At 33.6% G+C, this 15,665-nt stretch overlaps 1 protein-coding gene across 1 annotated transcript in view; it reads right to left on the bottom strand.

The window, feature by feature from the left end:
- Nucleotides 1-4,903: 4,903 nt before the first annotated feature.
- Nucleotides 4,904-15,665, bottom strand: part of xxylt1 (xyloside xylosyltransferase 1) — a 51,523-nt gene continuing 40,761 nt past the window's right edge. Inside the window, exon 5 of the mRNA XM_051122117.1 lies at nt 4,904-9,902. Coding sequence (XP_050978074.1) covers nt 9,506-9,902 — 397 coding nt within the window. The 3' untranslated portion in view covers nt 4,904-9,505. The remainder of the gene's footprint in view (nt 9,903-15,665) is intronic.

The following is a 15,665-nucleotide window of genomic DNA, read 5'->3' as shown; positions in this document are numbered from 1 at the left end:
TGAAGTCCCGATCCGAAACAAATGATTCATGATACTCGATCCAGTTGAAGTCTCTCTGAAGTCCTGATCTGAATTTGATTTATATATATCGGGACTTCAAATCACATATAATTTAATTTGAATCATTAAATTAGAATCATTCAATTCGCTAAATGATTCATAAACCCGTTCTGATCTAAATCAAATTGTTCCGGTTGGAGCGCTTCTAGAAAGTGTTTCAAAAAAAAAAAAAAAAAAAAAAAAAAGATTCTCAAAATCACTCCAAAATCTGAAACAAATGATTTGCGATCCATCTCGGAAGTTCCAATCTAAAGCAAAAGATTTGCGAACTCACTCCGAAGTTCCGATCTGAATTTGATCTATATCGGGACTTCAAATCATTTAATTTGAATTATTCAGATCGCTAAATGATTCATGAAACCGTTTTGATCTAAATCATAATGATTCGTGATACGCGATCCAATTGGAAAGCTTCAGAATAGTGTTTCGAAAAGCTCCGTTTCACCCATCACTATGTGTTTTTTAAAATCGTTACAAACGATGTCGAAATTCGAAAATGAAAGGCTCTTTTAATTTGATATGGTTTTTGCTAGTGAATCGCTTTAAATGAGTGATCGAAGTCATGAGTTTGAATTAATCTGAGCGGTTCCAGCGTAAATGACTCAGTTGGTTTGGTTCATCTGTTCCACTTTTCGCATCTTTAGCCATGTTTTCACGACACCGCCAGTATTAATACTCACTAAGCTTGATTGTTTTCTGACATGAACTGTAATGTAAGAAAGGTATGATGTTTTTTGAATCGAGTGAATTTTGCGTAAAAAGATAGATGCTTATTGACAAAATTAACCATTTCATAGACACATTATCAACACCTCAAGCACTTTTCAAGTACCTCATCAAGTATATTGCTATTTTCAAGGGTTTTCCAGGTCTTAAATTTCAGAAAGTCAAATCTTCAAGCACTTTAAGCACCTTGTACAAACCCTGTTTCTTGTTATGTGACATTATGTTATTAAAAAAGGTATCATTTCATGTTTATTTTACCAGTATTTATCCAAAAACCTGTTGCATGTAAATGAGTGACGACGCTAAGAAAAACTGGGCTTTCTCTAAAGATGCTACAGAACGACTTCCATCATTTGCCGGGCACAAAGGTTATGGAAGCATATCGCACCTGGGTAATTTAACCTCATTATCCTGGACCATCATTTTTTGAAACTCAATTTCAGGCACAATGCACGGCTTTCATTTTATCTGGCAGGAATACAATGATACCCATCACTTAAATTTCTCACAGCTAACTGACTTTCCAAAAAAAGGGCTGCTGAATTTTCAGAGAGATCACACTCAGTTGAAAATGCATACCATACATGTGGAAGGCAATACTGCCCACAAGAAGAAAAATACCCTAAGAAATCGTGTTACTTGAATTGAAACAGTCAAAAAATAAACAAGACATGTATCACTGCTAACATTTTGCATTGAAAGTGGATTCATTGATGTATTTACTGTATATTACACTGCTGCCGCACAGATCTAATATAAACATGATTTCTTTCCCAGCTGTTTACCTTCCCAGACATAACTGACTGCTTTTGCAACTCATGTGTCTTTAACATAAACACGTGTGTATTTGACAGTTTAAGCGCCATAAGACATGAAAGAGATCTTAGTTTAGCACTCACATGGCGTGTGACACTTTCTGCGCGCAAAGTTTAAACGAATATGGTTTAAAACTCATGATTTCAGCACAACAGATGTGATAATCAAAGCCAAACAGATGTTTTTTAGCAGAGTATCTGGCGCACAAGCTGTTAAGGCACAGCCCTATTCTGGAAAAGGGGGCGTGGAGCAGCAGCTCATTTGCATTTAAAGAGACATGCGTGAAAACAGCGCATTTCTGCTTCCACTCAAAATAGGCATTTTTAAAATTATATAATACATGATCTGTGGGGTATTTCGTGCTGAAACATCACAGACATATTTAGGGACACTTGAGACTTATTACATATTGTAAAAAGTAGCATAATAGGTCTCCTTAAACTATTTTTGCCTGTTTGATATTGATCTACGTAGTTGAAAATCACTTAAAAGAATAATAGCACACAATTTAATATCTTATATCATATTCCACTGTATTCATTTACTTTCCCTATTCAGTTTAAAACCTTGTAAACCAATTCTCAATAGGATGCATTCTGTCTTTTCTTACCTCCCCTTGATGTTAGGTAGCACTGAACTTCAATAAGATTTCATCAGAACATTTCTGATGAAATCTTAGTACCCTACAGCACTTCTGCCAACACACAGAGCTCTAAGGGGAAAAAAAAAAAAAGATGTGAAATGATGTTCATTTGGGTGCATTTCAATTTCAAAGGTCCCAATGTTCAGAACAGTGAGTCACAGCACCAGTCTGAATATGTCCTATCAAATAATAGAACAAAAGTAAATTGGATGTCCATGTTCTGCCAATGCATCTGTGGGATAATAACATTATGTGAAAATCATCATTTAAAGGAATAGCTCTTCCAAAAATAAAAAATCTGTCATCTTTTATGTGCCACCATGTCATTTCAAACCTGTGCCACTAGCTTTCTTTTCTTCTGTGTATTTTTTCTCCTAAAAAATGAAAGTCACTGAAGTTAAAAACAACACTGGACACCATTAACTTTCACTATATGGACAAAAAACAAAAACCCACACACTTTGCGTAAACTATCCCTTTAAGGTGAATATTTAAACCTATTCATGCAATGGACATTGTTAAGTAATTAACTGGCAAAAAAGTAATGGGAACAAATGGACGTTTATGTAATATGTAATATCAACAAAATAAAGGATATTTATTTCTAAAGAATCACACCTATGTAACAAAATAAGATATTTTAAAGAAAAATATTAGGGCTGTCACTAACGCTTATTAAATGACGATTTAATCGAGTAATCAGATAGTTGTAATTAATTTTTTTGTAGTAAAAAAATAGACCTAAGCGAACAATAGCCATTAGAATTACTTAAAATACACACATAATGTCAATGAGGAAATAATAAGTAGTTCAAATAAAGTATTAAAAGCAAGTAATCATACGGTTTTATAGAACAAAACTGTTAAAATACATAATGTATTATAAACAATAGCGTTAACATACATTACGCATTATACCAAATTACTGAAGAGGGCACCAACAGCCTGACGATTGTTTTTACACGTTACTGCGTAATCTAATCCTTGTTTAATATTGACTAAACAACATTTAATTCAAACGTCCACATAATCTTTAATATTTCTTTACGACAGAAATGCTACAGCCACTGTCATTTTTTGAATATGTGGACATCAAAACATGTAAACAAAGAGTGAGGGTTTAAACTTTTATTTTGAAATCGTGATAATGCGGCACTTCCGGTATTTTGCTGGTTACTTGATATGGGCAAAATGCAATCGAGGATTGTAATAATCGAATTTAATCAAGGAATCATTACAGCCCTAAAAAACTGTAAGTCACTGAGGTCTAAAAAAGTTGTACCCCATTGACATTCATTGCATAACTGCATATTTCATTTCATTGCATAATTAAAATATGCATGCAACAGACAATAGGTTTAATACGTCACAGTTAAAAAAAAATGTTATAAAAACAACTGGAATTGAACAGTGAGAGCTAAATAATTGATATTTAGTCTTACCGAATCACACAAACACTTTGAAAATCCATTCAATTTATAATAACGCACCTGCACAAAATTTTATATAACCAGATTTATAGGACAAACAAACAACGGATGCACCTGGCGCTTCCATGACAATAAGTAAACAAAAATATCAGGATACAATTTTAGGAGTGGAAAAATAGGTTAGTGTGCTACAGTAATGTAGGTCAGTGCTGCCCTCACCTGCAGTTTTCTGAGTGTGAGCAAAGCCCAAATGACCGACATCTTACTGACAACTGAGGGCCTGAGGAGACAAAACACATCGTTTCATCCGGCTGAAAAGGAGGACTCGGTTCTGCTCATGCCCCCTCACAGGCTTTACAAATGTCATGTGTGACGTGATTCAGCTTATTGAGTTACACAGAGCAATGGACTGGCGTCTCGGCCAACATATGAGCTTGAAATTATGGGAAATTAATGGTATATTAGAAGGGACTGCCGCACGAGTCTGACCCACATTTCCACAGTGAATGTATTTACTAAAAAAGCTGGCATCCATCAAGATAAGTGTTTACAGTGCAAACGCCTCGGTATAGAAATTATTTGTATGACAAAGTGCCTTAATGGCAAGACTGCATCCTTGTTGATCAATTACACACACACCTGAGAAACAGAAGGCAGACTGATCATTTGCAACATCGAAGAGAAAGGATGATATTAAATCTTAATCAAATTTTAATGAAGCATGAACCGATAAAAAATGTGGTCAATACAGATAATATGATTAGCTTCACGTTAAAGCTGATAAGCAATAAATGCCCAATGTTAAAAAAAGACATGCAGGTAACACACAGGTCGCCAAAAAAACAATATGAACAGAGAGGGACAAAAGATGACTTTCAGAAGCAGCTGACAAACAGGAAGAAAATCGTGATGATTGTGTTGTGAGGTGACAGAATTTAGGTCACATCGCCGCTTTGATTTCTTCGACACTCATGCTGCAAAACACTGCCAGCTCAGACAACGCTGTGAAAATTGGAACAAGTTGAAACTGGGATAAAGGGACACAGGCCTCCGCACAACACATAAGGACGCTTGATCAAATAAGCGAAACCCATCATGGATATTCCGCTGGAGAGTCATCTAACAATTGTGAGAGCTCCACTTCAAAATGAAGCTGATATAGCAACATGCAAAAACATGCAGAGTACGGCATTTTTTATGCATAAAGAAAGAGAAATGTAATAGGATCTTAAGAAATAAAAGGTTTATTTGGACCACCAGTGCATTTACATGGAGAGAACGATATATTAGATATATTACAAATATGATTCTCCTTCACTTCTGGAACTCTAATACATTCAATTTCTATGACACAACTTATATTACACAAGTGTGTGTTTTACATTCAATACTCAAAATGAAAAGACAAACAGGGTGTTATTTAGAAAGAATTACCTGTACCATCCATCTTTTTTTTGGAGGTAACCGATGAGCATCAACATGATGGATTCTAACTTTCGTTTGGGTGCTCTCATGTTCCGGTATTGATAAAAAAACATTAAAACGGGGTAAAAAAAGATTGACTGAATTAATTAAACTGAAACTTTTTTCAGTAACTACATATAAAAGTGCAGGGTTAAGCAGTGCTGTTGTTGGCGCCACAGTAACAGCAATTAGCTTAAGGAATTTCTTTCAATTATTTGTTTTGCAAACCAGCAAATCTGTCTGTGCCCGGAGCTGTATGACTTTCATAAATGATAACAAAAAAAACAAACAATCATGGCTTGCAGCACTTAAAATACTGTGTGTGAAATAATAAAATAATGTGTTGAAATGTGTGCTCTTATCATTTTGTTGACAAAATCCAGTGAACTTCACCCCAGTCGGGGCTCTGAAAATACGTTCATTTTACTAGAAACACCAGAGACTGGACTTCCACGTCCAGAAAAAGATGGATATAAAAGTCTACAGTAGTCAACATTTGAAGTGGATCAAAACCTTTCATCAAAGTTGTCCTAAAACCAAAACAATATCCCTTCTTGTCTTAGGAAAACTTTGTGGAACATTTTTGATCCACTTCAAATGCTGACTACTGTAGTTTGAGGAGGTTATATAAATGTTTCCTTCTATTAAAACTTGTTTTATTCTATCAATCTTCCCTGAGAGATTCCTTTAGAAAAATTAGATGAAACAAGATGTTCATGGAAAACAAGGTAAACACAAAACATGCATATGATTCGGTGTCATTCTTAAAACCAACTGCTGCTGTGAATCGAATGCAAAAATTTTGTTCAAAAGTTTGGGGTCAGTAAGACTTTTTTTTTAATAAATTAATGCTTTTATTCAGCAAGGATGCATTAAATTGATTAAAAGAGAAAAATATTTATTTATTTTTCAAATAAATGGTATTCTTTCTATCCAAAAAAATATTAAACAACACAACTGTGATAATAATAAGTAACGCTTCTACATTTGAAAATATATTCAAAGAAGAAACCATTACTTTAAATTGCAATAATATTTTAGTATATTACCGTTTTACTGTATTTTTAATCATAACGCAGACCATAAGAGACTTTTTAAGCAATAGCCTGCCGTGCCAACCTGCTACTGTAAACTAAAGCTTGCAAAGCTTGCTCCATGGTGTTCTGATTGGTCCACTGATTGATCACACAAAACGCGTCTTTGCGTCTAAAAACGCGAGACGCAGCGCTCAGGGGTGGTTTAAAAAAACGCAGTGTAGAACGCGAGGGTCTCGAGACGCTCTTTTCAGACGTGATGCAATAACGACAATATTCAGTGACAGAGATATTTCTCTCCAAGCCTTTTTTTAAGGAACAAGTTGTGATAATCGCTTTAAGAAATGTTATACAATTCAGGCTATCCGGTCACTATGAGCCATGTTGTAGTCAAATAAAACAGTTGTCAGGCCAACTTGCTACTTTAAACAGAAGCTCGCAACATTTGCCCCGCCTCCGAGTTCTTCTGATTGGTCCACTGCTTTGGAACTGACAGTTACACTAGAGACTTTAAGCAGCAGTGACGGATGGAACGGCAACAGCATTCTGACGTCATATTGCGCGTTCGCGACTTTAACTGCTACTTCTTGACGTTCTACTGTAGCCGTCTACTACTGGAGAACAGCTGGTGTGCCGTAGTCTTTACAATGTGACAGATTAGGTAGAAAAATGTTTTATAGTTTATACCACTGTAATTCCATCAGTATACGATTCTACCATTAGGCTTTCATTTAATCTGTGTCGATACGTTTTAAACTTAAGCTAATTTTAACGATTTTTTTCCATTTGTACAAACACATGTCTGCTGTTAGCAACAGCACCTCAGGTAGCACTGAGACTAGAAATGATGTGAAACGAAAAAAGTAAGTATTGCCTAAACATCGTCCTCATAATACATAATTTGGACTTAAAAAAACGCCGCTTTGCGCCGTCTTCTTTACGGTTGCTTAATGATTTTTACGTTCTCACATAAACTGTAAAAAATATGGACGTAGTGTCCGTGACGTCACCCGTAGGTTTCTGAAGAGCATTTTTGAAGCTCTTAGTGGGCGGGAGTCGACCGTCACTGCACGTCACTCCCGGGTAATCGAAAATGGGCAAAGAGGTGGGACATGGGTGGGGCTGGTTGCTGAAACCACGCCCACCTAGCACAACGGTGGTGACAGCAGCGGCAATCCACCTGTCACTCAAGTGGCCACGCCATAAATTATGCAGAACTTTAAGGCTTAATATAATTTAAACGGATGAGTTATAAAAAAATTCACCCCCCTCACAGTTGACATGAAGGGCACAATTAGCTATATAGACCAAAACCACTTTTTGTACCAGGCTGTAAACATATTTTTTTTCTGCTGTAAAATTGGGCATTTTAACATGGGGAGTCTATGGGATTGACTCCTTTTTGCAGCCAGTCTCTAGCGGCCAGTCGATGAATTGCAGTTTTAGTCACTTCTGTGTTGACTTAAAGAGGGAGACCGGGAGGTTGCCGGTTGTGTAGAACACGAGGGTCTCGAGACGCTCTTTTCACACATGATGCAATAACGACAACATTCAGTGACAGAGATATTTCTCTCCAAGCCTTTTTTTAAGGAACAAGTTGTGATTATCGCTTGAAGAAATGTTATATAATTCAGGGTATCCGGACACAGTCACTATGAGCGCCTCCTTCGCCATGTTGCCATCAAATAAAATAGTTGTCATGCCAACTTCCTGCTTTAAACTGAAGCTTGCAACGCTTGCCCCGCCCCCGAGTTCTTCTGATTGGTCCACTGCTTTGGAACTGACAGTTACACTAGTAGCGGTGCACAGCACTCATGTTTTGCAAAAGAGAAACGCGAGCGTAACGATCATGCACGTCTGTCAAGCGCGTTTACATAAAAGAACAATAGAAAAGTAGCGCACTGGAAAGGAAAAACGAGTTTTGTGTGAATGGCCCCTAAATTCTGTTAACTTGACACGGCGTCAACTTAAACGTGCCATTTACGTGCGCGACGCTGCAAAAGACGCAAGTGCATTGGTCATACATGTCCGTATAACGCAGACTACACACACAGTAATATGTTTTTAATGGGAATGTATTAACAGGTTTAAAAAAAAAATGACATGGGAAAAGAGGTTCTGAATTTCGGTTTCGATTACTTTTCGATTAAATATTTTTAACCCATGTAGAAATCTTTCCTTCCCCCAACTTTTGAACGATAACATACAAATAAGATTTACACCTAAACATGCTTTGTAAAATTGGACTAGCAGATTAAAGGTTAATTAGTTAAACATTTTGCATTTAACTCGATCAGGCAAAAGCTGGTCTAGACAAAACATGACTGCACTCCCAACAAAACAAAAAACAAATTCACCAAAGAAAGATGCCAAAGACGCACAGTCCTTAACCTCACAATACAGGACACAAAAGAGCCCAAAGTGGGATCCCATGGCTGCCCGCCAACACATGAGGCCTCATTACCAAGTTCTTTCTCTCCAGCCTGTTGATTTGACACTGTGCAGGTCTTTACGAGCATTTCACACAATCCCGCTCAGTTTCGCCAACAGCAACATCGCTCAATAAATGCCAGCCAACCACAACAGCCAGAGCTCTGCCCTCGAAATCCAGCGTACAGTACATCTCCCTTAGGAAAGAGACTGTTCCCTTTGGAATAGTTCGGCAAATCCCACTTCCACATTTCTCAGGCGGATCACAGCATTTTCCTGCTGAGACCACCGATCAGATGTTCTAGATGCTATCTTGGCTATTCTAAAGCGATTCACTTGCACATCAGAGAAAAGTGGGTCAACACCCTTTCCCCTCTCGTTTCTCATAATCACTCCATAAAAACAGTGAAAATGTGGCTTAAAGTGGGAATGCATTGCATGAAATTAAAGTTAGGAGAGGTTAATGACAGTACAAATTATATGCAGAAGATAAGTGCTACCTTAATGTGAATGCAAGAGTGCAACCGCACCTGTAAACAACACAGAGTGGCATCACGACAAGGAAAACACTTTCTGATTGGCTCCTTACCAACCTGCTGTCAAAGAGTGATTTGATGAAACACCTGCATGAGAAAACTCTACTGCATTATTTAAATAGAGAAAAACAACTGGTATTTAAGCCAGACTCTTTCAGTAACTTTGGAAAGGCACAAACAGCCTCAGTGGTGTTAAATGAATGATTAATGTGGTAATGGCTGGAGTATATTGTGTAAATGTGATTAGTCATGGGAATGCAACACTATTAGCACCTCAAACAACGAGCTCCTTCTGCCTCGGTCCATTTGATTTAAAGTTTGTTCAAGATGTGCAAACCAAAAGAGTTTAATTGAAAACTCTGAACCTCAATCGTCAGGTATGGGGGTGTTGCAATTGCCGTGGTAGATGTGCACGGGGCCATCGCAGTGATAGTACAGCTGGAAGACGTCACCATACCCGTGTTCCCTCCACCATGTGCAAAGCTGTCGGTTCCAGCCGCAGGAAAGGGGGTGAAAGAGTTCCCTGTGCTCCATCCCGATCATTGTGAAGAAATCCTGATCGCCCAGGTGGCCCCGGAAGTGGTATTTCTCCGCCAGGTGAGCCACCCGCTCGGGCTCCAGAAGCTGGTTGTATAAGGTGGAGCGACGCATGGCGTCGAGGTTTAGTAGCATTACGCCGCTGTTGAAGCCAGGAAGACCGTCTGGTGGAGGGTCACCCACACGGGACTTGGGATTCTCTTTGCGGTACTGCCAGAAAGTATGTCTACAACACATAGAGAAGACAATGCAAAGAAGTTGTTAAGGAAAGAATTATAGCTTTACTAGCACACCTAGGTCTACAGATTTTATAGTATAAGTCACCCTACATTCTACTACAAGAATGACACTAACTCATGCAGCTGGAAGAGAGGTCTGCTATTTTTATTTTTTTTTTTTTAAGTGCTCAGACTGATTTCCACCTTTTGGTGAAAAAATTAAATAAATAAAAATAATAAAATAAAATAAAATTAATTAAATTAAAAAAGAAGAGTAAAATAAAATAATGCAAAATCAAATAAAATTAAAATTAAATCAAATAAAGTAAAATAAAGTGAAATCAATAAAAAAATTAAATAATATAGAATAAGGTAAAATAAAGTAAAATAAAATAAAGCAAAATAAAAAAATAAAATAAAATAAAGTACAATAATAAAATACAACAGAATAAGGTAAAATAAAGTTTAAAAAGTACAATAAAATAAAGTAAAATAAAACAAAATAAAATAAAGTAAAATGAAAAAAAGTAAAATAAAGTAAAACAAAACAAAATTAAATTAAATTAAAATAAAATAAGTACAACAAAATAAAGGAAAATAAAATAAAAAAGTAAAATAAAGTTAAACAAAAAACAAACCCAAAAAGTAAAATAAATAAGGTAAAATAAAGTAAAATAATAAAATAAAATAGAATAAGGTAAAATAAAGTACAATAAAATAAACAATAAAATAGAATAAGGCAAAAGTAAAATAAAATAAGGTAAAATAAAGTAAAATAATAAATTAAAATAGAATAAGGTAAAATAAAGTACAATAAAATAAACAATAAAATAAAATAAGGCAAAAGTAAAATAAAAAAAATCTAATTAAATCAAATAAACTAAAATCAAGTAAAATCAATAAAACAATATAATAAAATAGAAAAATGTAAAATAAATAAAATAAAATAAAGTAAAATAAAATAAAATAAAAGTAAAATCTAAAATATAATAAAGTAAAATATTGAAATAAAATGTTCACCTTTTGCAACAAAAATACTACAATTATAAGAAAAATTAAGGAAAAAAAATGATAACAATATAAAGTAAAATGTAATTTAAAATAAACAAATTTGCTAAAAAAAATAAAATAATACACAAAATAAAACATAATAATAATAATAAAACATAATAATAAAATAGCACCTGCAATAGAGAAAAAACCCTGTCATCTATAGGGATCAGAATATCATATATAAGAGCAGGCTCTCTTGACTTTTGACACCTAACAACCACCCAGAACATCCTAGAAACCACCTAGCAATGCACTTACAACCACTGAGAACACTTATGCAACCGCACAGTATAGGTGCAACAGTCACAGGCAAAAATATGATTCCTCTCCTGTTTTTGTTCTCAAACTAAAGAATTCTTGCACATAAAGCCGTTTCTAGCTTAAGTATTAATAACTGGGGTGACAGTAGTGCTGTTTCAGGGAAAACAGTAAAATACAGTAGAAGAACAATAGCTAAGGTGTAAGATGCATAAATCACAGAAAAGTAAAAACAAGCATGAAGACTTAAAAACAAATTCCTATTCAAGTTCTAAAACGGAATAGATAAAATGTGTTCATAATAACTCTCAAGTATACAGACAGTCAAGCTGGAATCTTGACCCAAGGATGTAAGCTTAACCTATGGAAAATGGCATGTGGCAAATCCTGAAAATCCCAAACATGTTTTTTGTGGTGTCGAAGACCATGCACTGCTCATAAGGAGAAGCGTGGAGTGCTGAAACCAAGCTTATTCAAAGTAGCTTTGATCCATCAAGTCAGGGCCCCCTGCAGGGAATTCCTCAGAGGATCTCCTCAAGTTCATAGATGCCCTCTTGCTTTTAAAAAGCCCAAGCTGGGTTGGAAACAACAAAGAGATTTCTGAAGCTGCTGCTCCTGGACCGTTCATTTGACAGCAGAAGAACAGAACCAGACAGGATGACACACACTTGAAGCTTTTATCTTGCTCCCAGAGACTCCAATTTAGTGCAACTCCAGTCCACGGGAGCATTTCGAAGAGAACGATTGCTCGAATCAACAGGAGCTCAGGTAAACAAGAACATGACTACTGCACTAACTCAGAGGGCCCTGTCTGCACTTTGATGGTGCTGCTCAGACAGCTTTGTGAGATTCCTGTTCCTCTAAGAAGTCTTTCTATAAATTTCAGGCATAAAGGCATGGCTATTCTAATCTTTTCTGTAAAGGCTTGTCCTGCACGCTTTATTAAAGGTCCCAACCGTCCCATATTGTCAAAACTGAAATTTCCATGATAACTTTTCATGATAATTGAGGTCTAGGGGCTATAGTAAATTGCACAAAGCCTGCATAAAGTAGCTGTGCCTTTTAACCAGCCGCTGTGACTTTTGTAAAAATGCGACGTCCGAACTACTCAGTCACCGCCTTTAGTCACCACCCCGAGCACCAACCACCATCCCACCATCCTTTTGCCAAACCCACAGACAACTAGTGATGGTAAGTTCGGATCACTTTACCGACCTTCAGTTAAAGTGGTATTAGGAGGAGAACAAAGAATAACTTAAAAAATAATAATCAATAAAATACAGAAAATTATTTTTATTTATTTTCAATTATTTTTAATTATTAAATTAAAAATAATTATTATAATAATTTATATAATTATAATTATTAAAAACAATTATATTATAATAATTATATATAATAAATTATTTTCAATTATTAATTTATTTTAGCACATTTTAAAATGAATAAATAAATAAATAATACATTAATTGATTTTCAAAATAATTGTTGCAGACCTACTCTTACTGTGCTATGTAATTAATTTTATTTATTTATTTAACCTTCAATTTGAGTGTTATTTAGAGTAGAATATTGGTCAGAACTAAGAATAACAAATAAAAATACAATTATAAATGTCTTTTTATCATATTTTAAAATAAATAAATAAATAATGCATTAATTGATTTTCAGAATAATTGTTGCAGACCTACTCATATGGTGCTTTTTATTTATTTATTTATTTACTTTCAATTTGAGTGATATTTAGAGGATAATATTGGTCAGAATAAAAAAATAAAATAAAAATACAATTATTCACAATTATTCACATTTTTAAATAAATAATCAATCGATTGTCAGAGAACAAAGAATAACTTTAAAAATAAAATAAATAAAATACAGAAAATATAAATACAATTAATAATGTCTTTTATCAAATAAATAAATAAATAAATAAATAAACAAATAAAAGCATTAGCTGACTTTCAAAATAATGGTTTCTTTTTGCCCTTTTAGTTTTTTTAGTTTGAAGGTTTAAATAAATAAATAAATAAATAAATATTACAATTACAAAGCGCCATTAAATAAATAAATAAATAAAGCACTATAAGAGTAGGTCAGCAACAATTATTCAAACAAATCAAGTAATACATTAGTTATTTATTTTAAAATGTGATAAAAAGACATTGATCATTGTATTTTCTTTATTATATATATAGTTTAGTTTAGTTTATCTTATAATTTTTATAATTGCAATAATTATTTTCTGTATTTTATTTTATCTTATTCTTTGTTCTAGCCATTATTCTCCTCCAAATACCACTTAAACTGAAGGTTATAAATAAATAAATTCTGCAACAATTATGGAAATCAATTAATGCTTTATTTATTTATTTATTTATTTTAAAATGTGATGAAAATACAATAATTGCAATAATTGTTATTTTCTGTATTTTATTTTATTTTTTATGTTATTCTTTGTTCTAGCCATTATTCTCCTCCAAATACCACTTAAATTGAAATAAATTCTGCAACAATTATTATGTAAGTCAATTAATGCTTTAGTTAATTTATTAATTTTAAAATGTACAAAAAAGACATTAATAATTGTATTTTTTTTTCTTTACTTTTTTAAAAGTTATTCTTAGTTCTTGCTGATATTGACTCCTTAAAAATATTTAATTTTCCACAGAAGAAAGTCATACTGATCTGCAATGACAAGATAAATAATAAGAGTATTATTTTGGGATGACCTATTCCTTTGATAAAGATGAATGCACCTTTAATCCAAGCACTAAAAACAGCAAGAACAAGAGCGATGAAACATTACTGAAACAGTCCCACTTCTGTGCATCTCTGTCCCTTTAATTCCAGCACCTGCGGATCTGAGGTGGCATGACACAGAATATTTAGGCCACCCTCTGCGAGTCTCCTTCTAATTAAATATTCATGAGGAGATGCAGCGCTCTGAAAAACACTGCATGTCAGATGTGAGGGCATGGCTGAGGCGCGCCGGGTCAGGATGAACGCCCGCCTGGGTCATCCCTAATGAACGAGGCTTCAAAAAGCTCCCAATTATAGTTGCGTTATTCAGGCTTTAAATGGAATTTGTGAAGTCAGAGTGGAAAACAGCGGGTGTCACCACGCAAATGCACATCAATGGCGTGGGCTGAATGGCAACTTCCTGTGTCGTCTTTTCAGCTCAGCATCGGCACTTTAACACAAACAACTTTTCCCTGCTGTTTAACGGCCTCCTCCATAAACTCCAGAGGAATGTCAGATGGTGCTTCCACATTTCATGTCTAGTTTTAGTCTCTGTTTTACGAGTGGCAAGACCTGCTTTTCTGTTCGAGAGGATGTACGTGCTCTGCGACACAAATGGAGAAGAATTCATCACCATTAACAACTGGACAGCGTTTTGCTGTACATGACTCAGGAAAGGAAATGAGTTTATAATGGAATTATGCAAACAAGTAAAGTATACAGTGGTATTTTGTCCAACTAAAAAAGTAGGAAAATAATATTTAATTACTGAATTTTTTTCACAAAAATTGTTAAAAATGCATTTGTTATCACTGTCAATACCACCACAGAATATGATAGCAACGGAAATCTAACCATTAGCATTAATAAAATGTTAACATTTTTAATGCAGATATTTTATTCCAAGAATTGCTAATATGTCATCTTCAAATTCATTTCCACCACAGAATGCTGTTAAACACACAAAAATGTAATATAATATAATACAATATAATACAACAGAATATTGTAAATTTTTTACAAATATATACAAATATTATACTATAGTGTTGAAAATGACAGTGATCTGTTCTATAAATTAAAAAAATATATATATATAATATAATATAATATAATAGTAAACTTTTTACAAATATACAAAAAATATTATATTATAGTATTCTGCGGTGAAAATTAGTGTTTTGTTATATAAAATAAGAAAATGTATAATATAATATATTATAATGATGTGAACTTTCTATAAATATAAAAAAATACAGTATTCTGTGGTGAAAATGACAGTAATCTGTTCTATACAATAAGAATTATAAAAATTATAAAAATTTAAAAATTATAATTATAATATAATATAATATAATACAATACAATATAATACAATACAATATAATACAATATAATACAATATAATATATTAGTAAACTTTTTATAAATATATAAAAATAATATAGCATTCTGTGGTGAAAATGAGTGTGATCTGTTATATAAAATAAGACGAACTATAATATAAAATGATATATAATAAATGTCATAAAATTATAATATAATATAATATAACAGTAAACTTTCTATAAATATTTTATATTATATTGTTTTATATTGTATTATATTATATTATATTACATTATGTTATATTGTTTTATATTATATTATATTATATTATATTATATTATATTATAATACTATATATTATATTAGTAAACCTTTTTATAAATATATAA

This window comes from Labeo rohita, chromosome 11 (genome assembly GCF_022985175.1).
Source record: "Labeo rohita strain BAU-BD-2019 chromosome 11, IGBB_LRoh.1.0, whole genome shotgun sequence".
In the NCBI taxonomy this organism is placed as follows: domain Eukaryota; kingdom Metazoa; phylum Chordata; class Actinopteri; order Cypriniformes; family Cyprinidae; genus Labeo; species Labeo rohita.
Note: the sequence above shows the minus strand (reverse complement) of the source record. Positions and strands in the feature narration are given on the sequence as shown.